General features: G+C 51.4%; 1 protein-coding gene across 8 annotated transcripts in view; it reads left to right on the top strand.

Moving 5' to 3' along the window:
• The window catches only part of Fbrsl1 (fibrosin like 1), an 84,369-nt gene that overhangs the window by 40,915 nt on the left and 18,814 nt on the right, over positions 1–24,640 (top strand). For 7 of the 8 annotated variants that reach the window (XM_021186670.2, XM_029533493.1, XM_029533489.1 and 4 more), the window contains exons 5-6: positions 9,647–9,676; positions 23,430–23,475. In XM_021186670.2, coding sequence (XP_021042329.1) covers positions 9,647–9,676; positions 23,430–23,475 — 76 coding nt within the window. Of the gene's footprint in view, positions 1–9,646; positions 9,677–17,689; positions 18,156–23,429; positions 23,476–24,640 lie in introns of those variants that run through there. The other variant, XM_021186671.2, reaches the window with a different exon arrangement.

The raw sequence follows: 24,640 nt of genomic DNA, 5'->3' as shown, positions 1-24,640 counted from the left end.
GTGCTGGGATTAAAGGCGTGCGCCACCACACCCAGCTTTAAGCTGGTTTTTAATCTGTGAGAAAATTGTTGGAACATTCCAGAATGATAAAAGGTGCTGGGCACTTTTTCTACGACTGCCCCCTACCTCCAGTTCTTACACAGAGCTGAGAAGAGCACCCTCCAGGACAGTTACCCTGCAGACAACTGTCTGTTGCTCAGGGCCTCATTTATCTTGTTGGAATTGTCTCTGTGAGAGAGGGAGACTGATGACATCACTGCTAAGCCACCGGGTCATGAGTATTTGCTAAGTGAGCTGGGGCCTAGACCCTCACAGCTGAGGAATGAGTTCACATAGTTGAGCCTGGTTAGAGAAGGGGCCACTTGCTCTGGATCCCTCACAAATACAGCTCCGTGCTCCACTGATAGGCCAACTGATAGTCAGACTCCTGAACAGGCTGCATACACCTTAAGGTTTGGTAGGAGGTAGGATGCCGGCCAGTATGGGTAGCCATTGTCCCCAGGCCTTCCTGTACTGAAGGCTCAGGCTACAGGGGAGACCAGCAGGAGGTCGGTGTGCACATTCAGAGACCATAGCTGCCCGAGTGGTCAGCTGGTCCCACAGTGGGTTTGCCCATGTGGTTTACTAAGCTGCTGTAACTTAATTGACTGTTGGTTGTGTAATTAGTGCTTTGTTTGATTTTAAAGCCTAAACACTTACAAAGTAAATTAGCTGAGTAGACAGAAGTGGAGTTTTCAGGCCTACCAAATACTATATAGTTAATTAGGTCTGATTTTCATGGCCTCACGAAGAGGGTCCAACCTAAATCCAGGACTCAGTCATCCCTAGTTGTACCTGGGGATGGACCCTACTCCTCTGGCCTCAGTTTCCCCATTAATGACCAGGTTATGTGATGGGACCTGAATGAGACATGTGGCCCCCATCTGGCTTGTACCAGTGCCTGACAGAGACCCAGCTAGGGAAGGAGGCGGGGGAAGGGAGTGGGTAGGATGTAGGTTCTAACCCAAGGCAGACGTCCTATGACCCTGTCCATCAAGTCCTGTCCCAGCCAGTCCTATCTCAGAAGTTGACTGTATATAGACATACAGACTTATATATAACTCTCCGTTCATCCCCAGCTGCTGGGCCCCACTGTGTCCATGTCCCTTACATGTCCACATCTAGTCTGTCAAGTCCTGTTGGTCCACTCAGAGTGTACCGCATCAGCCTGGGTCCAGCAGAGCCACCCTGATCCTCAGCTCAGTTACCTGTGGCTCCATCATACCCAGTATTAACACTGGTCCTCAGTCTTGGTCACCTTACCCTCTCCCTTTCCAGCCATCTCTTGTCTGTGACTTCCCCAGGGCTTTCCCCTTCCCCATCTTGACTCCTTCCTTCCATATGCAATGCTCAGTCTCCTCTGACACTGACCTTCCTCTGAGGTTGGGTCTGTTATATGCATCACAAGGCCCTCCGTTGCAAGCACTGTATGGAGGCACAAGGGATGATGTCCACAGTCTGAAGGACAGAAATGTCATATTTAGGCAGGGATGTTCTGCCTGGCCCTCTTGGTTTCTGATAGTCATCTTCTGGGCTTTAGCATGTAAGAACTGGATAACAACACTTGAATTGCCTTCACCCTCAACTGTCATTAGCCCTATATATGTTTCTGCTAGATATCACCTAGAACCTGGTTCTGGGCTCTAAACTAAGCTCCCAGCCTCTGTTGGCTGACTTGCCACAGCAGGTCCTCTACCCTCTAAGCCTCCAATTCACTGAAATGGACAGATGAGCTTGGAGCATGTGGCCACAGTTTCTACCTCACATCCCAGCACCCACAGTCAAGGACGGGACTCTTGTCCTCAAAGGTTCATCGGCTCCAAGGGCTCCAAGAGTCAAGTAGGAAAGAAGTTTATGGAACCAGTTGTGGGCTGTCTGGTCCCTAAGGATACCAGGCAGCTATGGGGAGGCCCCAGTTGGTGACCTAGCTGCATGGGGTAGACATACTGGCCTGCCAAACCCACTATGTTTAGGTGGGGGTTGGGGCGTGGGGAAGAGTTTCACTGACTCACTCTCAGAAGTGATCGTAAGAGTGAACAGTGACCTTGTCCACATGCCTCCATGTATTAATCCCTGTCCAGTCATCAGAACTTTCCAGTGTTGAACACAGCATCAGAACTTTCCAGTGTTGAACATAGCATGTGACCTCACTAGCCACTCAGAGTCACATAGGGACACCTCACATGCTAATTAGAATACGCATGGAGGGGAGCCTCTTCCCATCCCACACCTGCAGAGGCAGTCTCCTAGGCTGGATTCTTCTCTGGAAAGTCCCAAGCCTGTATGAAAGCCGGAATACACACATTGGAGGCCCAGGACAGAAGCCCAAGCCCTGTCAGTGGCATGGCACTTGACCACCCTCACAGGATCCAGGAAGGAGCTGAGGAGAGAATCGGGATGCCAAGACTTGTGTGTGAGGTCTGGCTTCAGCGTATATTGCAGGACTCTCAAGCATGTGCAGGGACACTAAAATGCATGTGCACACATCTAAGGGCTGATTGATGCCTACCATAAAGTTGTCACATGCATGGACTATACAAGGCCTATGTGTCAGCAGAAGCCAGTGGAGCACCTGTACATGCCTCAGGCAACCTATGCCCAGCCCCCAGTGGCACCTCTGATACCCAGCATCCCTGTGGCTGAGACCTTACCCCGTTCTTGGGCTGGCTCAGTAGACTATCCTGAGACTTTTGTGTACATCATGGCCAATGAACCTGCATCTTCTTATGTTCCTGCTGCCTTTATCCTGTTTAGTCTGCATCTCCTTGGGCCTCTGCCAAGGAGTGGCAGTGCCATTGGGTGTATGTTTCAGCTGGAGGAGGAACAGGCCTCCTTGTCCCACAGCCCTGGTAATATCTCACAGCTCTTGCGTGGTAACTGGGTAGAAACATGTGGCCCTTGCCTGAGGCTCCCACAGCCCCTAACCCTGGCCCAGGTATGGTGACCTGTGGGAGTCTGGGAGGCCTGCCTCCTGTCCTTTCTGTCCTCTCCTCCTGGATACACTTGGAGGGTTAGGGTTATGACTGGGAGTAGCTCTGGCTACAAGGCTCTCTTCATGAATTTTCATGCCTTTGTTTGAGTGGTGGGAGACAGTGGTTCTCCTCTGAATACGGCTGTAAGCTGTAATTAACACTCACACAGAGAAGAAAGAAAGGTGCTGTTCCTGCCTTAACAACCATGCTGACTTGTGTCTTTGTGGGAGTGACAAGTCGTTCCCACCCCAGCAGGCAGCTGACCAGGTTTCTAGAAAAGAGTGGAGGAAATCCCGGATGGTGGGGAGCTGTCAGGATAGAGAAGCCCATCTGAGGGATGGCTGCCAAGCTGAATGGCTGACAGGAAGGAGCTTTAGTGGGTAGTGATGGTGCTTAGTAGAGTGGAGCGTTAGCAGTGATGGTGCTTAGTTCTCTAGTTGTTGCGGCAAGACACCTAGCACATCCAGCTTTAAGAAGGGTTTATTTTCTGTGTGTGGTGGTGCACGCCTTTAATCCCAGTGCTTAGGAAGCAGAGGCAGGCGGATCTCTTTGAGTTTGAGCAGCAGACAGAGGCAGGCAGACTCTGAGTTTGAGGCCAGCCTGGTCTACATAGTGATTTCCAGGACAGCCAGGGCTATTTAGAGAGACCCTATTTTTTTTTAACATAATGTATTTATTGATTATTTGGGAATCCCATGTCATGCACCCTGATTGTGCTCACCGCAGTCATCTCATGTCTGACCCTTTCCTCCATGACCTTTCCCCTTACCCCCAAAAAGAAAGAAAAAGTCCATTTTGATATTGACCATATAGTCAGTGGAGCGTGGTCGCTCTCCCAGCGTCCTGCCTGACAAGGGAAGTGAGACCTTCTCCACCGGAGCCCCCACCGGAGCCATCCAGTTTGAATATAATTCATCCTGGCAGGGAAGGAAGGCATGTTGTTCCCAGGAGGGTAAGGCCATCCGCGCCCACAGTCAGGAAGCAGAGGTGAATGTTACGTTACTTGTTTTCTACTTTCTTTTCCGTTTCGGACCCCACATCATGTGCTGCTCACATTCAGGGAGGGAAACGCATCCTAAAGTGTACTGTCTAGATGGTTCTAAATCCTCTCAGGTTAACCTTAACTATCGCACTTCACCCCGTATGAACTCAAAACCCAAACACATCAATCCACTCTTCCTCCCAATGCAAAATGCATTTAGTCCATCTCAAAGTTGTTCCAACATTGTTCAGAAGTGCAAGTATGGCTTTTTTTTTTCTGTGTCTTGGATTATGACAAGTTATAGACGTTTGCTGTTCAATGGTATGAACTAAATGTATTCCCATCCCAAAAGGAGAGCTAGAGGCACGACAAAGAGTGACTAGGCCAAGATAAAGCTGAAGCTACCAGAGGGAGCACCAAATCTTGCAGCTCCGTGCAGAACCTGGGGGTCACGATGGAGTCGTCCGGGCTCCAGTGGCTCTGATAGCCTTGCCCGTCTGGTTCTTCTGCCTGCAGTACACAGCCTCCCTCTCGAGTTATTTCTGCTCTGTGCTGGCAGTTTTCCTTGGCAGATGTCCCATAGTACTGATATCTACAACATCCTAGGCTCCCCTTCGTAATGTTCATAGCTTTACACGACGAATGGCCTCTAGCCTTTCTTTCAGGAAATCCAATCCTGCTGCACATTGCCCATCCCCAGCAGCTTCCTAGAGTTCTGGTGAATGCCTCCATGACCCCTTACTTCTTGTATTTGCATGTTGGTAAAGCCAGCACCAATGTGGACAGTTCTGTCACATTCTTTTCCACCTCAACTGTAATGGCTCCTGAGAAAACCTTTCCCTAGTAGTCTGTCTGACTGTCTGTCTGTCTGTCTGTCTCTCTCTCTCTCTCTCTCTCTCTTTTTTTTTAAAAAGATTTATTTATTTATTATATGTAAGTACACTGTAGCTGTCTTTAGACACATCAGAAGAGGGTGTCAGATCTCATTACGGATGGTGAGCCACCATGTGGTTGCTGGAAGTTGAACTCAGGAACTTCAGAAGAGCAGTCAGTGCTCTTAACTGCTGAGCCATCTCTCCAGCCCTGATAGTTTGTCTCTTAATGAGGAAAACTCTTTAGGGATATTCTTAATTCAGGGTTCCCCTTTTAGATAAATTTGCATTATCACAAATTAGACCTCCGGAAAGGTAGGCTTGTACTCAGCATCTTTCCTATTGTCCCAGAACATAGTAGGAATTTTCTCTCTTTTTTTTTTTTCTCTCTGATTCAAGGTCTATTGGTATATAGTTCAGGCTGGCCTTGAACTCAAAGAGATCTGCCTCCTTTCACCTCCAGAGTGCTGGGATTAAAGACGTGTCCCTGGAAAATCTGTCTGTGTGCATGCAATCTTGTATGTACATTATATGTGCACATGTGTGTAGAGGCCAGAGTTCAACTTTGGCTATCATATCTCAGGAGCTATTCACCTTTAATTTTTTGGCTTTGCTTTTTGAGACAGGTTCTTTTTATGTAGTCCTGGCTGTCCTAGAACTTGGTATGTAGACCAAGCTAGCCTGGAACTCAGAGAGATTGTACTGCCTCTTCCTGAGTACTGCGCTTAAAAGTGTGCACCCCATAACTGGCTATTTTGTTCTTTGGTACCTGGCCTCTCATTAATCCCAAGGTTCATGGACTAGGCCTGGCTTCTCCATTACAAGCATATGCCACCACAGTTGGCCTCAAACTTAGGTCCTTATGTTTGTGTGGCAAGTAATTTACTGGCTTCACCATCTCCTCAGTAAGAAGGCTTGTTCATACTGGCACTAGGTTCTTAAAGAATCACAGCCGCTTCCTCTAGGCCCTCTTTGTCTGCAACCTTAAGTGGGTTCAAATGCCTTCCCCGTCTTTCTGCTCCACTTGCTGCTGTCTGTCACTGTAGACCTGTGTGCGGGCAGTGAGCAGTAGCCGTGCAGCAGCTTGAATGCTGTGCTCTCTTGACATTTCCTCTACCAAGTGAACTCTTCTTGGCATATTTTAAATCAACCTCACCAAAGTTCTCAGGACATGGGCAAAATGCAACCAGAGTCTTTGCCAAAATGTTACGGATGATTGCTTAGCCCAGTTCCTAGCAGAGGCCTGTTCTTCTCTGAAACCTAATCTCCTAGCTCCCACTGTTTATATTTCTTTTGGCATTCTAGTCTTCCAGACTACTACCAGAGTGGCCCCCAAGTTCTACTTACACCACTCCATGGCTTCTCTAGCCTACAGGTTCAGATTCTTCTAATTCTTTCCACAAACCAGTTCCAAAGGCTTATGAGCCATATGGTTGGTACCACAGCAAAGATACCACTTCTTGGTTCCATTTTTCTTGGTTATTTTTTGTTTTTGTTGTTGATGTTGATGTTACTGTTGTTGTCTCTATGGCAATAGACTTGACAAAAGCAAATTACAGAAGAATTGATTTGAGCTCACAGTTAGATACAGTCCGTCAGAGAAAGTGTGGCAGCAGGAGGAAGCTGTTTACACACATGCACTCAGGAATGAAGAAGCAGAGAGGAATGGTAGTGTCCAGCTCAGGTTTCCCTTTTCTCTCAGTCTAGGACCCCAGACACTGGGATGGTGCCACCCGTCCTGAGGGTGAGTCTCACCACCTTGGTGAAACTTGTCTGGAAGTACCTCAGAGACATGCTTAGAGGTATGTCTTTTAGCTGGTTCCAAATCCTGTCCTGTCAAGTTCACTATCAGAATAGCTATCAGAGGGGTAATAAGGATAGTGATGGTGTTATCACTGTCACACATGCCAGGCTGTTCAGGGCCTCTGAGCTCTGTCCAACCCCTGGATGTTGCTCAGGCCACTTTTAAAAGGTGGGTGTGTCTCTTCCCCACCTTGTCCTCACTCGGTTCTAACTCCGGTGCAGTGAACTGTTGAGTCAGTAGTTCTAATCACATGAGTCCGTTTGTCTACATATTGCTGATGGTGTCACACCGTCTGACAGTGATAGGATCTGGATGGTCTCTGGGTCCTCTCAGCTGGTGCTAGACACCATCAGTGCCCTCCCTCGTCCTCGTGTCCCACTGGTTAGCCCTGCTCATCTGACTTCAGACCTAAAAGCCATTGGGCAGTCTGTGACCAGTCTAGGTCTGTGAATTGCTGTCCTGACTGGCCATAGGATAAGGTACAGGTGAGCTCTGGGGCTGAAGAAGGAGCAGAGGGTAGGACTGGAAAGTGATCCAGCTGCCCCCAGGCTGCCCCAGTGACAGACCAAACCGGTTGATCCTGCTATACTGACAGTTTAATGAGGTTTGATGTAAGAGGCTCTCTCTGATCATGAGTCCTGGCAGCCCAGGTGGCAAGCTCCCCACGTGCCCCTAACCCCCAAGCCGCCACCTCCACTCCACCTGCACTAGAATGTTCCGGTGTATTCAGGCTCCACTCACTTCCATGGTCTTATCTCCCACTTTCCTCGAAGGTCCCATGAGCTCTGTGTGGTCATCCCTCCTCTCCCCACAGCCATGTCCTCATTTGCAAACTCTCATAACACGGAGCCCCTGTTACATGCTATCTCACCAAGTCTTGCCCTCCTCCCAGTGGGAGGGGGTGTCAAGGTGCCTGAGTCACAAACATGATGACCAAGAAGCAGGCTGGGGAGGAAGGGGTTTATTCAGCTTACACTTCCCACACTGCTGTTCACCACCAAAGGAAGTCAGAACTGGAACTCAAGCAGGTCAGGAAGCAGGAGCTGATGCAGAGGCCATGGAGGGATGTTCTTTACTGGCTTGCTTCCCCTGGCTTGTTCAGCTTGCTCTCTTATAGAACTCAAAACATCCAGCCCAGGGATGGCTCCACCCACAATGGGCCCTGCCCGCTTGATCACTAATTGAGAAAATGCCATACAGCTGGATCTCACAGAGGCATATCCTTACCTGAAGGTCCTTCCTCTGTGATAACTCCAGCTTGTGCCAAGTTGAACAAAACCAGCCAGCACACAAGGCTTTGAGGAGTCCAGGTCTAGTCCTTGGCTGAGCCCCATGCTTAGAGCCCAGGTGATCCCAGCCAGTGAAGCTGTGCTTCTCAGTAGGGGATCATGAAAGGGCCTTGGCTGTATGCACACCTGAAGAGCCACATATATCTCCCTTCCTCTGAAACAGCAGTTCTCAACCTGTGTGTCACTACCCCTTTGGGGATCACATATCAGATATTCACATTATGATTCATAACAGTAGCAAAATTACAGTTATAAAGTAACAATAAAATAATTTTATGATTGAAGGTCACCACAACTCGAGGAACTACATGAAAGGGTGGAAGCATGAAGAAGGTTGAGACCCACTCTTCTAGGAAATGATGTCTAGCCATGGCTTAGCATCCAGAGTCTTGGTGCCTGCCCACTCAGGTCATGTCCCACACTACAAGAATGCTAGGGGTCTATGAGCTGCAGGTGTGAAACCTACCAGCCTCAGAAAACCCCCCACACGCCCATCCCTGCTCTCTGGCATATTGTCCTTGAGCTGCAATGAGTGGCTGGTGAGCACATTTTTATTCAACTCTGAACTTTGTCACTGAAGACATCATGGCCTTTGGATGGGGCAGTGGAAGGTGATATACTTAAATGGTGTGCATTAATCATGCTGACTACAACTTATAAAGCCAGCACTGTGCATGCCTCACTGCAGCCCAGTGTCCATCTCATGTGTCTTGGGGAGATTTATTTTCAGCAATATAATTTTATTTGACATGAACGTATCATAATTGCAGTTACTAGCAAGTTTCCTCCCTTTTTAATTTAGAGGAAACGGCATTGTTCACCAGCAGTGTGTCCTTTTCAAATCTGCTTTCCGAAAATGGGAAGCAACGATTTGTTTTCTTGAGTTAACCAGCTGTCCTCACAAATGGGTCTTTCACAAATGGGTCATCTGACTCCATTTGTTGAGTCCCACCCTAAGCAAGTACACACTGAAGGCCAGTGTCTGTAGCTACACTCCCACCAAGAGAAGCTGCTGTCCCTGCTTTACAGAAGCATGGACTGAGGCACTGAGAGGGCAGGGGACTTGTCAAGGCCACACAGCGTAAGTGTGACCTGCTCCAGAGGCCAGAGCAGCTGGATGGGATGCTGGTATCTCCACTTAAACTCCTGGTCTCAGACCAGGAGAAGGAACATGAGCTCTCAGCTGGGTAGCAGACCAGGAGAAGGAACATGAGCTCTCAGCTGGGTAGCAGTGCCGCTGCCTACTGGTTCACTGTCCCTTGTGGTACTATCCACCTCCTCTGTACCCCATCCCATCTGGGTGTAGAAGAATAGCTATTGGGGCTACTTCCTGTCAGTGAGAGTATGGTGGGGACCTCCTGCAACCTGGGTCCTCCTCACAAGATGGAGTGGGCCCCATGGAGGTTCCTGGGATGGTTGAGTTCATCTGGACTGGGTAAAGTTCCCCGAACATTTCCCAACATCGCAGGTCATTCTGAAGCTACAGGATCTGGCCTAGTCCTATGGAACTGGAGTCCACCTATCCCGAGGGAAGCTAGTATGCCTTCCATCTGTCCCTGTTCCTTCACATTGTCCCTCCTGGCAGAGATGTGGCTAGGAACGCCCACATGTACCCTGTATCCTGGTACCCCTGGCAGTATGAAAGGCACTGACACACTTCTCTCTCTCTCTCTCTCTCTGACCCACAGTGCGACAGTGAGAGTGGCGTGGATGACAAGGTGAGCTTGGCTTCCCCCCAGCCCCTTCCTTCCGGACTGACCTGGGATAATCTACCTATCTACCCCACAAAGCCAGGAAGAGTCACTGTCTGGGAGTTCTCCCTGTTGAGAGGCTAATACTACAGGGAGCTTCTCCCTGGCTGCTGTGCCTGCTGTGACCTCGGGCCTCAGACAGGCAGCCACTGCAGAGACCCTGACAGAGACCTTTGCAGAACAGCAGCAGGCTCCTTCGGGGGTGGGAGGTGGGGAGGCGGGGTAGGAGCTGTCGGTCAAAACAAAATGTCCCCATTAACCCAGGGTTTGTGCCCTCCGGGGCTCTTGAGCCCTCCAGGTAGCTCTTCTTCACAGATGGTTGAGGAATCGGGAGAGGAGGGAGGGGACTTAGCAGAGGTCACACTTACCAAGTCCTAGCCAATGGGACTGGGGTACTGGGAGCCTCGGTTGGATGTGGCAATCCCATATACAGAGGAGAGGCCACCGAGGGAGATGTTTCCCGGACACAGGACATAGGAGGGGTTGGAAGTTAGCCTTGGACATTGGTTTGTGGCAAGTTTTTATGAAAAGGTGTTTGGTGTCTGGTGTCACGCATGCTTTATTTAGGCGGAATCTGCAGGCAGGACTCCATGGAGCCATGTCTGGCCTCTTGGCAGGTTCACCTCAGCTGGCCCCAGGGCCCCTCCAGCTCTGTTGGCCACCTGCCTGTACCGTCTGGTCTCAAGCCCTTGTGGTGCCTTCATGGCCCCTCTGCAGTGCAGGTTCTTCTCACAGGTCCCTTGAACGTGTCAAGGGGAAAAGTCCTGGAGGTCGGTATGTCCTGAGGGAGCCAGTGGGGCTCAGGGTGGGAAACCTGTGGGAAAGTTGTGCCCCTCCCTGTCTGGAGCTGCTGCCTCCTTCCCTGCAGACACCTTAAACAGATAGAACATGTAAACAAACAGAAACAACATGTAAACAGACTCCTGGACCAGTGCTGAGCCTGAGGTCCCATGGTGCCACCCCTACTGTAATTGCCCAGAGCTGCTCAGAGCATAGGACTGGAAGGTGCATGAAAGGGGTTTCAAGCTCCCGTTCTTCCCTCGAGTCTTCTAGAGGAAGCAACCCCCCCCCACACACACACACTGGTCTCCATCATTTCCCTAACTTCACAGCAGCCATAGTTGACCCTGAGCCTCCAGGGTACCTGGTCTCCTGTCCACTGTTGTGTCCCAAGGCTGTTCCTAGGCCTGCTGTGTGGAGTCCCAGAAAGACACATACTGTTGGGACTTCAGAGAGTTCTAGGTGGGGGTTGGGGGTGGGGCTGAGTGGGGCCCTATGGAGAAGTAGCTGCCAGGGAGAGTGGGGGGGCACTCTTCTGTCACCTTTCCTCAAGTCCCCGAGCAAGAGGAGTGAGTCGGGGTTTCAACAGTAGCCAAGGTAGCAACCGTCCTATTCCATAGTGTCTCTGTTTAGTCACTGGGGTGGTAGCCTTAGAGGCTTCTGAACTGGTATATACAAGGAACAGAGCAGCCAGCAGAGCGGCCTGCTGCTCTGGGGATGGCTATCTGTCTGTCTGTCTGTCTGTCTATCTATCTATCTATCTTTATGGGCAGTCACAAGCCTGCCCTGTTAACTCAGATTGCCCTTTCCACGAGCAAAGGGTTTTGTGTGGGAGCTGTATCCTCCCAAGTACCCCAACACCACAGATACAGATCATGGCCCAGACATCTCAGCTCCTGACACCACAAAAATGCTGCTTCCTGGATGCTGGGGTCCTGAGTTTAGGGGTTGTGAGTCTGAGAGCCCAGACCCCATGCTTCCCTCTTCACGATGCTGGGACCCAAGTGGCTTAGATCCTGTCTTTTGGACATCATTTGCCAAGGCCAGGTTCCCTACTGAGGAGTAAGTTAGGACTGAATCACTGCCCTCTTTCTGAGGTGACAATGTCCCTGCCTTTTCTGGGACCCTTTAACTTTCACAGCCACTGTCTCGCCCTCCATGTGACCTGGAAGCAGTGAGCAGGGTCACTGATGAGTGGTGCCTGAACCCTCAGTAAGGTGGAGGTAGGCGGAGTGTGAGCCCATCCTGGTTTACATAGTGAGTTCCAGGACAGCTAGAGCTGTAGAGAGATCCTGTCGGTGGGGTGGGGGTGGGGACCCCCAATGACTTCATTGTTTAGGAGACTCAAACAGACTCGGAGAGGCTGAGCCCTGCAGTGGCAGGAAGGGGGAACTGGACTCCCTTTGTGGAGCTGGACAATTCACGTAGGTAGGGTGGTCCTTTCTACCAAAGCTGGCAGAATCTAAGCTTAGTTCTCTATGTCTCTCCCCCAGGGACAAGCCTGGGGCTCTGATACAATTCAGGATTCAGAGACTCAGGGCAAGTCTCTCAAGTCGCCCTGTCACCTGCAGCTCAGTAGCCCACAAGCTCTACTAGCCCTTCACAGGACAGCTATGCACCTCCACCCACCAGGGCTGCACTCCTGTATGGCAGCTGGCAGTGCAGGGAGGGCTACCTGCAGGCTCAGGAGTGTACACACAGATGGCTCCTCCTCAGGGCCGTGGTTGGTGTCTAACTGCTTTTTTTATTGGAAAAATATGGGTGAAAAATCATGTAGGGGCTCATTAGGCAGCCCATTAGGTCCCGGCTGGCTGCCAGTTCTACCCAAGCGGCCCTAGCAGCTAGCCATCTGGTAGGACTCCTCCTCTGCTGTGTGTGGCCTCAGCCCTGTGGCTAGGCTAGCCAGCCCCCAGGACTAGTCTGCAGCCATCTGTGGATGTCTATTAGGAGATGCTCCTTACATTCTAGCCACCAAGAAGGCCCTTGCAGGGGTAAGTAGACCTCATGTAGGTCACGTTGTGAAGGACAGCTCAGGGTAGGCACAGTAGTGGATACTGCTTCCCTCAGGAGTGATATCCCTTCTGAAGTGACTGAAGCCTGCCTACCTCTTCTGTTACACTGTGAGTGTTTTAGTTAGGTTTCTGTTGCTGTGTTAAAACACCATCATCAGAAGCAATTTGGGGAGGAAAGGGTCTAGAGGCAGAAACTGAAGCAGAGGCCATGGAGGGGTGCTGCTGCACCCCATGGCTTGCCCAGCCGGCTTTCTAGTGCAACTCAGTACTGTCTTACCAGGGATGTCACCACCCACACAGGGCCCTCCTACATCAGTTAGTAATCAAAACAATGTCCTACAGGCCAATCTGATGGAGGCATTTTCTCAATTGAGGTTCCCACTTCCCAGACAACCCTGGCTTGTATCAAGTTGACAGACAGACAGACAAAAACACCAGCACAGTGTACCTAGGGCTTTGGTGTCTCGTCTATGAGTTGGACATCTCTGGGTCCCAGGCCTGGTTGGCTGGCTGGCACCCTATTCTCTTCTGCATGGCCACCTATTGGACTTGGTATGCAGGAGGCCCACTGGGCAGGGAACATGGGGTTTGAGGCTTCAGTGGCATCTACCAATTATGGCTGGTACTTCCTGGGACCCAGACCATCCCACAATATCTCTTACCAACTTTGTTAGCGGGCAAGGCCTCTGAGGGACAGGCGAGAACACTCTGTTGTGAGTAGAGGAATATGATTAGCAGAGGTCCAGAGTCTGGGTTGTAGGAGCAGATGACAGCACAGCTAGATGGCAGGAAGTGCACAGAAAGGGTATGTGGGCGTGTCTGTCCTGGGTTCCTGGCCCCACCTCAGAGCTCAGCAACAGAGTCAGTATGGAGTAAGGGTGTCCCAAGAAGGGCCCAGGCACAGTTCCTGGACCCCAAGGATGTTATAGGATCCTACTGTGCATGTCCTGTGCACAGCAGGCTTTGGCCAGGGTCACCACCATCCATGTGTTGTAGAGTTGGCTCTCTGGTTCCTAGGTGGATCTGTTGAGTGCCTCAGCTTGGACAGGCCAGAGAAGCAAGGGCTGTGCCTAATGGATGCCCCTGATGAGTGCCAGCCGGGCGTCCTTCCCGTTCAGAGCTGGGTTGCAGATGGTGTTGGTTGTCAGGCTGAGTTGCTCCTGTGGCCACCCTCACCTCTCCAGGTGGGTACCGGTTATGTGGTGGTGGCCTCGGCAGGATCCACTTCCCGTCTGTGCATGGAGAACCACCGCTGGCCATAAACACTCACAGACCCTCTACCTGCTGTGGGGTGATCCCTATCCCAGGGCAAGAGAAGAGTGAGTCCAGCCAGCTTCAAATAGGATCTCTAGGATAAAGGGTAGAAATGAGTTGTGCATAAGCTCCAGAACCAAGAAATGTGACATCAAGCCTCCTCCTGGGTTGGATAGAGCTGGTCACTGGATCCGAGCCAGTGTTGCCCTGAAGGCTGTGGCCGCTGTGTGGGGCTCCTAGGATAGCATCTGATTCACCACAGCAACTCCATGATGGGTGTTTGTTTGTTTTGGGTTTTTTTGGGGGAGGGGTGTCGGTGAGAGAGGAGAAGATCTTGGGTGGTGGGGCTTTCCCACACATACACACAGTCACATACTCATCCATTGTCACATTCTGATACAAGAAGGTACCTTGATTCCCCTCGGTGTCACAGGACTGACTGGGTTCCACCTCAGACAAGTGAGTGGTACTGGCAGGAACTGGTATCAGAAATCAGCAGGGTGAAGCCAGGCATGGTGGCATAGACCTGTTATCTCAGCATTCGTGTGGCTGCAGGCCAGCTTGGGCTACATAGTAATATCCTGTCTAGAAAAGAAAGAAAAGAAAAGCCCACACAGAACAGGTGAGAGGCTTGTATGTCCCTGTAGCTTACGTATAGTTGTGGGAATGCAGCTTAACTTGGGGTGGGTGGTGGGTGGTTCTGCGTCTTCAGCTTTCTTCAGTGCTGCAGCCAGAGCCAGAACTAAACACTCTGGAGAAGTTTTCTTTCCTGCACCCAAGCCTTCCTGCCACCAGGACCCAGACCATACACAAACTGTGGTTTCTGTTTCCAGCCCCCACCAGGGGTGACCACAAGCCACAGGCATCTCAGGCTGCCAGGGACTCTCCAAACCTGTTTCCTTGCCTGAGAAATGGAGAGAATAAAAGTTCCTCCCTTGACACAGCCGTGAGGCAAGAGAGCTGCACTGACCATGGCTATGAAGGGCAGCTTTCTGATGACACATATTTGGCAGCCACTGATAAACGTGCAGCTGTATTCAGCTCTCTCAAAGAAGCAAGTGGCTTTTGGTAAGAGGGCCATTTTTTTTTTTCTAACAAAACAATATAGGACTGTATGGCTGGTCTATACACTGGTCCATGCTGAGCACTGAGGTTCCCCATACTGGAACCCAGCAGCCCAAAGTCAAGGTACTGCAAGGCCTGTCCAACTGTGGCCCTGAGTTTACCCCCCCACCCCCTTGCCCAGGTCCTGGCAGCCTCAGGATATCTCTGAGATGTGGCCACCTCCCCTATGTCTCTGACCATCCTCTCATGAGGATGACACTACAAGTCTTTATAGTGTCTCTGTTACGGTAATTCTCAAAGTGTGGTCTGCAGACCACAGATGCAGAAAGTTGTCAAGGTCATTCATTGAGGGACGTTTTTTAGGCACTCGCCACATTGGTGAACGTAACTCTCCTGCCCTTGGCCCAGGAAGGCACCATCACCCTGATGTCCTCCTGTTCAGCTGGCTCAGATGTTCATGTCATATCTACAGGACAGAGCCATCAGCTCCCCAGACCCCAGCACACCACACTCGCCCGTGCCTCTGCTGGAGGATGCCCCTGTCCCATGGCCATACCTCACAGTTCTTTGCCCTGTGGTCTCACTCAGCTTCTGAGGGCTCGTCTCCACAGAGTAGCAGCCAAAAGGGAGACGCTCTTCCGTGGTGTGTGATCCTACCGCAGAGCTAGTTCCTCAGAGAGACTCAGGTAGTAGCTGCAGTCAAGTGGAGGTTGGGGTACCCAGGGGTGTCAGACTCGCGTGACCCAGAGGACCCCAGATAGTCCCAGCATCCCTCAGTTCCAGGTGGAGTCCCTCAGTGCCCACACCTTCCCCTAGAGGCATAGAATGAAAGTTATAATGTGAGTTGTTGAACTCACATGGGTTTTGGATAAATGTGCCCCAGTACCACCATTAAACCCCAGTGGATTATAGATATTTGGCTTGGTAGCCTGATATTTGATATCAGTGTTAACTCTAGTGGCTGCCTTTATTTCCCATGATAATCTATTCTCCCTCCACTTCCTTCTCAATTTCTAACTTCATTAAACCTCTCCTATCACAGTTATTTTCCTTCCTAAACAAAATTAGACAGGCCTGCCCCAGGTTTTGAAAGTCTAATTTTACCTCCAGACCAGGGTGGGAGGCTTGGGGCAGGGCGCAGGTGCCCACTGTCCTCTGGCTGTGAGTTTTAAGCCCATTGGATGGATTAGTCTCTCTTCAAGGGTTCTTCTGCCAAAGGTAGCCTCAGGAGTGACAAGAAATGACAATCACAATTGTTATATGATAGATAACATCTCTGTAGTGTGGATGTGTGAGCAGACAAGGCCCCATAGAAGGGGGCCTTGAGTCAGGGGCCTCTGGTCAGAGACCTCAAGTCAAGGGTTTGCCTTCTCATAGACCCCATGTTTCTCCAACAGCACTCCCCCATTTCCTGGTCTGTGCTCTTCCATTCCCTTGGTTCCTGGACCCCAGAATACTGCCAAGAGTAGTGTTTTCCACCCTGCCATCCCTGTAAGGTTTGAAATTGTCATTGTCACACCTCTGGGCCTTTCTGTCTGTGGCTCTCTTCTGTAGAAGATACCAGGAACAGTAAACCTCTCCAGGCTCAGTGTGTACCGCCCTACTACAAACTCAGTTCAAAACCAAAACAGCAACTCTCGTGGCAGTGGTGCTTTGGGTGAGACAGCCCAGCACTTGCCTCCCCTGGGTACTGGAGGGCCAGCTATGGGCCCAGAGTCCAAAGGGTCAGCCAGCCCAGTCAGTCAGACAGTACAGAGTGAGGCCCTAGAAGCAGGCCATAGCTGGAGGGTCCTGCCCTGGGCCAGGCATCCAGAAAGAGACTAAAACCAACTTGAGACACATGTACCCCTCTCTCACACACCCCCTGCTGACCTTTCTGTAGCCCTCACCATGGTGTGTGTAGGGGCCACGCCAGTTGACCATGTTCTGTCACTGCTCCTCAGCTCTGACTCCCTGCAGCCAGGTCCACTCCAATCCCAGGAGCCCTGGAGCCAGGCCCTTGATGACCATGTCTGTCTCCTCCCTGCCTCAGTTTCCTTATTGGGGACTGGTGCTTGTGAGACTGTGGCTGTTAGGCACAGTAGGTTTTGTTGTTGTTTTGTTTTGTTTTGTGGGAGGAAATAACGGGATTTGGTGGTGACTTGGCTTTTGTTATTTTTTTTTTCCTTTGTAAGGAGAGGACCTTTATTTGGTAAATAAGCCAAACCTAATGAAAGAGCTGAAGATACTGTTGGGGCTGGTACTTCTGACAGGACTCCAGTTACCACTGGATTCCCAAGGGCTGCAGTTGTAAAGATGAATTTGTAAAGATGGCTGGTGGCCCAGCCTGGCATTCTACCTCTAACGCACCCCATAGAGCTGGCTCCCACTGGCCTAGGAATGGCTGAATTCCCACAAAGTGCATACCCATCCTGGACCAGGCATCTGAAGCCTAGGTGGGAGTCCTTCCACCTCAAGCTTTGTGTGGGTCCTCGAATTTCAAGGGCCCACATGGATTTGCTAGAATTGCATGGAATGGCTGAGCTCTGTGTTTCACCTGTGTATGTACTGGGCTTGAAGGGCTCATGGTGCTAAGGCTTGTGTGGCAGGCAGGCTTACTCAGCTTCCTGAGGACTCGGATCAGCCCCCCTGGCCTCACAAACAAAACTAGATGCTTTATGTCTCCGGCCTTCTGTAAAGTAACTAGGGCTCACGGAGTAGCCCTGGTGTCACAGCCCTTTTCAGTGTGGGATGGCTTAGAGTCAGAACTGGATTCAAAGCAAAAATAGGGTTGGTTGGCTGTTGATTCTGGGGATCCTCTCAGCCCTTCATACCCCAGCTCCTGGACGTGCCAGTGGTCTCGCTTCTTTCTGGCTCTGTTTCCCTTAATGTAAACAGAGTACCAGTTGTCTGTAACTTGTTTTTGTGATGAACGTGGAGTAGAGCCCACGGGCGTTTCTTGTGGCCATTGAGTGCCAAGCCTGGGGTACCACCGGGTCAGATCAGACAAACAGTCACCCACCCTGCGCGGGCAGATCTGCGCCTCGGGGCTGGATTAGTTGGGCCTGCCCGTGCCCCGCCTACACAGCGCCCCGCCTGCCCGCGCCACCACCACCCCGCCCGCTCGACGGCTTCTGGCCGCTGCGCCCAGAGCGCCCGCAGCTCTCAGAGAAGGCGCGGGGACCTGTGCGCCTCGCGTGCCCCCGGCCCGGGTTCCGACTGAGCTGGACATGCAGAAAGAGACTCCCTGGATGGCAGGCCCGCGGGAGTTTCTCTGCCACCCGCGTCCGTGCAGCACCTAGGGCTGAAACCATCGACGAACGCAAAGAAGCGCGCAGGATCTGGGTACCCGAGAGGTCAGTGCGCGAAGAGCAAAGCGGGACTTAGGGCATCGCGGGTGGGGAAGCACCGACCCCTTAGGGGAACGGGCAAGAGGGCGACTCTGGGAATCCCGCTCTCGCATCCTTCGCTGGAGCAGGTCCCTCAGAGTCCCCGTGTTCCCGCGGCTGCACCTGGGGCGCATGTGGTAGCAAGCGGCAGGGTGTTGTCTGGCGAGGGTCCCGGGTCCGTCGGGCGCGCGGCGTAGGCAGGCGGAGCACGGTGGGGGCGCGCGTCTTTGTCTGCGCCCCCGTGCTCAGTCCACCGCCGGGTGCGTGGTGCCTTGCTTACCTGCCTGGAGTTGAGTTCTTTGTCTGGGGCGGGGTGCGGCCGAGGCTGTGTTTGGTGTCTGATCCGAGGGCTGTCCCTAGGGTCCAATAGTCTCAAACAAAGCACGCGGTGACCCTATCCCCGAGCCATAATCACGTCCCTCGGAGATTCGTGGTGTCTTGCCAAACATGCTTTTTGCGCGGACCCACAAGCCTGCAACCTGGGGATTTCCCACATGCATCTTGGTATGAAGTGACCTTAGTCTTTTCTTCTGTACTCTGGCTCCACACCAAGATTGGAGAACTGCGTACCTGAGTCTCATCCCTGTAGATAATGCCCAGAAAGTTATTAACGCAGGTCTGACGGCCCCTGTGAGACACCGTCTTGGCCTAGCTAGCCAGCTCTGAAGTTTGGCAGAAAGGGCTGTGTCTGCCTAGGAAGGCAGTCGCTCAGACTTCCTCCATCCCACCACTGGTTTCCCCGGAGGTCCTGGAAACCGGAGTCTTCTGGGTCAGAGCTTTCCTGAATGGGAGTAACCAGCCTGGCCACGTGTCAGAAAACCCCGCAAAGCACTAGGATTCCTGCCTGCACCTATGGTCTTTCTGAGCAGATTTGCCTGTGTATGGAGGGAACTGACTGGCCATGCCAAGCACTGTTCTGTGATGGGGAAAGTACGCCACCTCTGCTCCCCACCCCCTGTGCTACTCCCCTTGCCTCTCCTGGAGTCTGGATCATGGATCTGAGTCCATAGAAAGTTTGGGTTTCATATCCACCCTTGGGGAGAGCAGCTCCCTGCTGGGACCCTCCCCCACCCCACCCCCCAGCAGATTGAAGACCAGGGAGCTTAGGGCTCCTCTGGGACAGAATATTCATTGCTAAAAAGTACTTTAAGAAGTCATCAGATCTCAATAAGAGGCAGGTAGAGTAGGGGTAAACCTTCCCACCCAAATTTGAGTCATGTTGCTCCCTGCTTGCTTGTGTAAGGTCTTGAACACCCTAAGGTTTGGAGGTCGCCTTTTGGGTTGGATGTGTGAATTGCAGATCCTGATCTGGTTGGTTTGTTTCATTTCCCTGACTGGGGCGGTCACCATTCTTCCTTTCTGGCTTACAGGGCCCCAAGCTCACTTGGAAGCTGCATGTGGAGCAGTCTCAAGGTGTGCTTGCAGACTTGTAGCCAGAGGACCCAGAAGACCTGTCAGTGGGGCTGATAGTGATGAACCTAGGGCAACCTCCTCAGAGGGAGGCCAGCTGCTGTCCATCCCCAGGTGCCTTTAAGGGCCCCCAGAGTCAGAGTTCCCAGAGCTGCTGCGTAGGCAGGCGGCTATAGATAACCAGCAGGGTGGATACAGTCAGACTGGACTCCAGAGGGGCCACATGACATGCCGAGAGAGACTGATGGGAACCATGGTAGCTCTGTGTGCAGAAGAGTAGGACAGGAGGGGCCCAGAGGTTCTACAGAATGCGACCACAGTCAGAGAGTCTGTGCTCTGGTCTGGGGTAAGCCCAGAGGTTCTACAGAATGCGACCACAGTCAGAGTCTGTGCTCTGGTCTGGGGTGAGCCCTAAGTTTTCTCAGCTAGGTGTCATCATTCTGATTTGGTTTGTTGTAAAGAACTTTGTAAAAGCTAAGGTAGCCCAAATGGTCCTTGTACAGGAACTGAAGTCCATGCGGCCTACCTTAGCTCTGATAGGGTCATGACAGAAGCTCCTGGAGCCCTGGATGTCCAGACAGAGAGGGCAAGGCAAAGGGGGCATTGCTTGGTCAGGGCCCTGGTGCACCTGTCTGCAGGCAGCAGTGATAAGTAAACGCCTGACTTTAACCTCACAAGGCCCTCCTCGCCTGCCCAGCAGGCCCCTGGCTCTTCCCATCCACTGCCTGACTCCCTAGTCCTTGTGATTCTGAGCTCCTTTTAGGACAGACCCTACAGTAGTCACTCCTCCCAGCAACCCAGAAGTAGGATTAGGAAGGAGAATAGCTCTGGCCTTGAGGAACCTTGGCTTGTTTTGCCTTCTTTACTACCAAATTAGCTTGAAGTGGTGGCTATAGAAAGAACAGCGGGGTCAGGGTCCGGAAAGTCCCAGCTACAAAGTGTGACACGGTGCAAAAGGACTGAGCTGGGTCGAGGTGCATTTGCTGATTTGTGGAATCCTGGGCCTCACTGACTATAATTGTAAAGACCTCTGATCAGGCCTAAGCTGCGCTGACTTGTGTCTGAAACAACTCTGCTCCACCTCCAGGGCCTGGAATCCAGCTCGTGCCACACTTGGAGCTTACAGGTTAGGTTGTAGCCTCTCCTACCCACCCTTGGCAGGGCCCCTCAAGCTCCGGGGAATTGGGAGTACCACCGGTTCCATGCCATGTGTATGAGGTAGCACAGAAGTTCACAGCTCACTGTTGAGACTGTGTGGAAGTCCAAGATCAGGACACTGAAAGTCCTGTATCTAAGGTGAGGTGACCGACTTTGTGCTCTAAAGCACTATAGTCACCCAACATGTAGTAAATACCCCAGCATGGGAGACAAGAGCCTGTCACCAGGAGAGTGGCCCATGGGTAGGGCCTGCTTCCCCAAAGAAAAAAAAGAGAGCTGGGTATGGTGGTGCACACCTTTAATCTCAGCACCCAGGAGGCAGAGGCAGGCACCCTGGTATACACAATAAGTTCCAGGCCAGCCAGAACTACAAAATGAGACTTTGTCTCAAACAAACAAATTTAATTAGTTATTAATGTGTGTGTGTGTGCTTTGCCTGTGTAATATGTACAGCATGTTCAAAGGAGGCCAGAAGATCCCCTGGGACTGAAGTTACAGAGGATTGTGAGCCATCGTATGGGTGCTGGGAACTGAATTTGGGCTTCTGGAAAAACAGCTAGTCTTAAATACCAAGCCATCTCTCCCCGGCTCCAGTGTTCAGGGACTTTCCTTAACTTCACCAATCAGAATCATATTCCGTGTCCACAGTTCTTTAGTCTGAGGTAGTCTGGGCTATGCATTCTGTCCCCTTTGCCTGTTGATAGACACTGGGGTGTCCTCACCCTGTGACAGCTGGGCCTGGGCCTGGCATCCTAAAAACCCAGCTCTATACAGCCCCTTCCCAGGCCTTGGGCCGGGCCATATAGAAGCTCCATGGACAGTAAGGGCCCAGCAGCTCATGGGTCCTGACATTGTCCTGTTAGATTGTGCTGAGGAACTTGTAGATAGTAGAACTGCATTCTGTTATGTTAGGCGTCATCTGAGTATGACCTTCTTGGATGCTGTTGTTCTTTTGACCTCAAGTGTACTCTTCTGGGCTATTTTTCCCATGAATTCCCTTGGGGCAAGCCTATCCCCCTCCCTGCAGAGGCTATGTTGTTATATTCAGTGATAACTAAGTTTCTTTTTTGTAAAATCATAAAGTAGTTTGAGCCCATGGCCCAAGACCCATAAAACCCCACCAATCTCCAGTGCACACCTACCCTCCCGAGCTTCCTAAGGCCTTATTGACATAATCACATACATTCACACTCCCTGTACATGCCAGTATATGCAAACGTGTGTGCCAATGTAGCTCCCCATACCTGCTTACACACGATCAGCCTTAGACCTATACAGTATAGGCACCCAAAAGCATGAACAGATGTGTAGGTGTGTGCGTATACCTGTACAGGGCACATATGCCGGCGCCCTGTGTACACGTCTGTGGCCAACACACCATGTGTCATTGTTGCTCCCTTTTGGAGCAGCGTCTTTAAGGCACTGAGTGGCTGCAGTGGTCTTCATGAACACCAAACTCCACTGAAGCCTCTGTGTGCAGATGCAGAACAGGCAGAGGCAGAGACAGTCCTGGGGCTCCAGGTAAAACCTAGAAACTCGAGGCTTGGTTTTTGTTGATGAAATGCTTCTGCAACTGGGTTGCGGTGGAGGGTCTCCACAGATCCATTCACCCCATGCATGTGATGTAGCACAGAGGATCACAGACAGCAGAAGTTCTCAGCTTACTGCTAGATGGAAGTGCAAGGTCAGGAGGGCACAGGGGAACCTGGTACCTGTGTGGGATGCTTCCTGGTTCACAGAGGGCACACTCTCAGTATCCTATCATGGTGGAATGTCAGGGAGTCCTCCAGGGCCTCTGTCATAAGGGCATAATGGCCCCACACATTCCTTCATCGACCACAGATCAGCTTGCGGGTATACCATCACACTTGAGAGTTTCAGTGTGCTTTTTTTTGAGGATCTACTCAGTTCATATTGAGGAAACACTCTAAGAGGACAGAAAGCTCTATCCAGGGTCACTTTTAGCAAGTGTTCTCACCCTAATTACTTGCATGCTGCAAGTGCCTGCTCAGCCCTAACTACACAAGTCTGCTTCTCTGGGAGAAATGGAGAAGACAGCAACAGATCCCTCAGTTTCATGTGCTTAGACTACATGAGCCCTGACTCGGCCAGTCTCAGTCTCAGATGTGGCGCTATACCACAGCATGAGACACATCCCCCTCTTGGTACCTAGTAGGACCACTACTGTGGCTCGCAGCTGAATGTATCCCAAGATATCTCTGAATACAGCCTGGCACGTTTGTGATGGCAACGTCAAGCCACGATGTCAAAAGGTTGCACATCCCTGAATAGTTGGTTCTTCTCTTTCTAACGCTCCAGGCACTGACTCTGCTCTGGGCTGGGCACGAGGCAGCCACAGTAGGGAGTGTCCTCCCTTCTCTGCCTTCAGCCTGTAGCTGAGACCCAGAGGAGCCCCGAGCACAGAGACGGGCCACCTGCCAGGCCGCTGGCATTCTCAAACTGTTCCACCACAAGGCCGTCATGCATGGCCCATTTTGAATAAGTCCATTGAAGCTTTATGAACACTGTAAATATGTGTGCACAATGCCAAGTCCAGGACTAAGCGTGTCTTCCCTCAGAAGTGTCTATTACACACTAGGGATTGGGTTCTGCTGGGGTGGTGGATAATAGTCACTCTCAGCTCCAGCCTGTTAGCCTCTTCTCTCTCCTCAGGCATCTGTGGGCTCTGAGAAGCTCTTTGCCCCGGCACCTGACAAAGGTGAGTGCATCCCCCAGCCCAGCTTCCTGGGTCTCAGGTTGTAGAGACTCAAGGGCAGTAGAAGCCTTGGGAGGGCATCAGTGCATGCACGTGTGTGCCTATATCAATGTACGCTAATTCATGCATGTGTGCCTATATCAATGCACGCTAATTCATGCTGCAGCCAAGAGAATAAGGAGAGGTTGGACAAGTGTCAGCCATGGGCAAGTCCTTGTAGAACCCTGATCCTGTCTACAAAATGAGGTCACAAGGGCTGGACCTAGTGGCCCAGGCCTCTCTTCCCAGCTATTTTGAAGACTGAGGTAGGAGGATTAAAATTAGAGGCCACTGTGGGCTACAGAGTGAGTCTGTGACTAACCTGGGTGACTTAAAGCAACTCTGTCTGAAAATAAAAAAAAGTCAAAGAAGGCTAGAGAGATAGCTCAGTAGGAGAGCACTTTCCTAGCATGCTCAAGACTCATCTCAACACTGAGGTGGCTCAATGGTTAAGGTGGTGCCAGGCAGGCACGTTGCCTGCCAAGTCCACCTTCAGTGAACTTGAATCCAGCACCCAGCACCCACATCTCAGAGGGAGCCTCTCCTCTGAGCCCCACACAAGTACCATGGCACGGGCACACACAAGCTCATGCACAAAATGTGAAGAAAACAGTATCTTAGAGAGAAATTAGGACATATCATCCCACACCTTTGACCCCAGCACTTGGGAAGCAGATGCAGGAAGATCTCTTGATCACCGAGGCCAGCCTGGTCTACAGAGCAAGCTCCAGGACAGCCAGGGCTACACAGAGAGAGACTCTGTCGTTTGAAGGGGGAGGTGTGGCTAGAGAAATGACTCAGTGGTTAAGAAATTATATTGCTAAGAAGAGAGGACTTTTAGTGTTTGGGTTCCAACACCCATATCAGGCAGCTCACACATGCTCTCAGGAATCCAACGCCTCTCTCCTCACACACTTGTACTCACAGAGACACACACCTTGAAAACACATCATTTAAAACTAAAATAAATGTTTATTTTTAAGAGAAAAAAGGGTCGGGCAGTGGTGGTTCTCGCCTTTAATCCCAGCAGGCAGAGGCAGGCGAGTTTCTGAGTTCAAGGCCAGCCTGGTCTACAGAGTGAGTTCCAGGACAGCCAGGGTTACACAGAGAAACCCTGACTCAAAAAAAA

The sequence above is a fragment of the Mus pahari genome, chromosome 23 (assembly GCF_900095145.1).
Source record: "Mus pahari chromosome 23, PAHARI_EIJ_v1.1, whole genome shotgun sequence".
NCBI lineage: Eukaryota > Metazoa > Chordata > Mammalia > Rodentia > Muridae > Mus > Mus pahari.
This window is presented reverse-complemented; position numbering and strand designations above follow the sequence as displayed.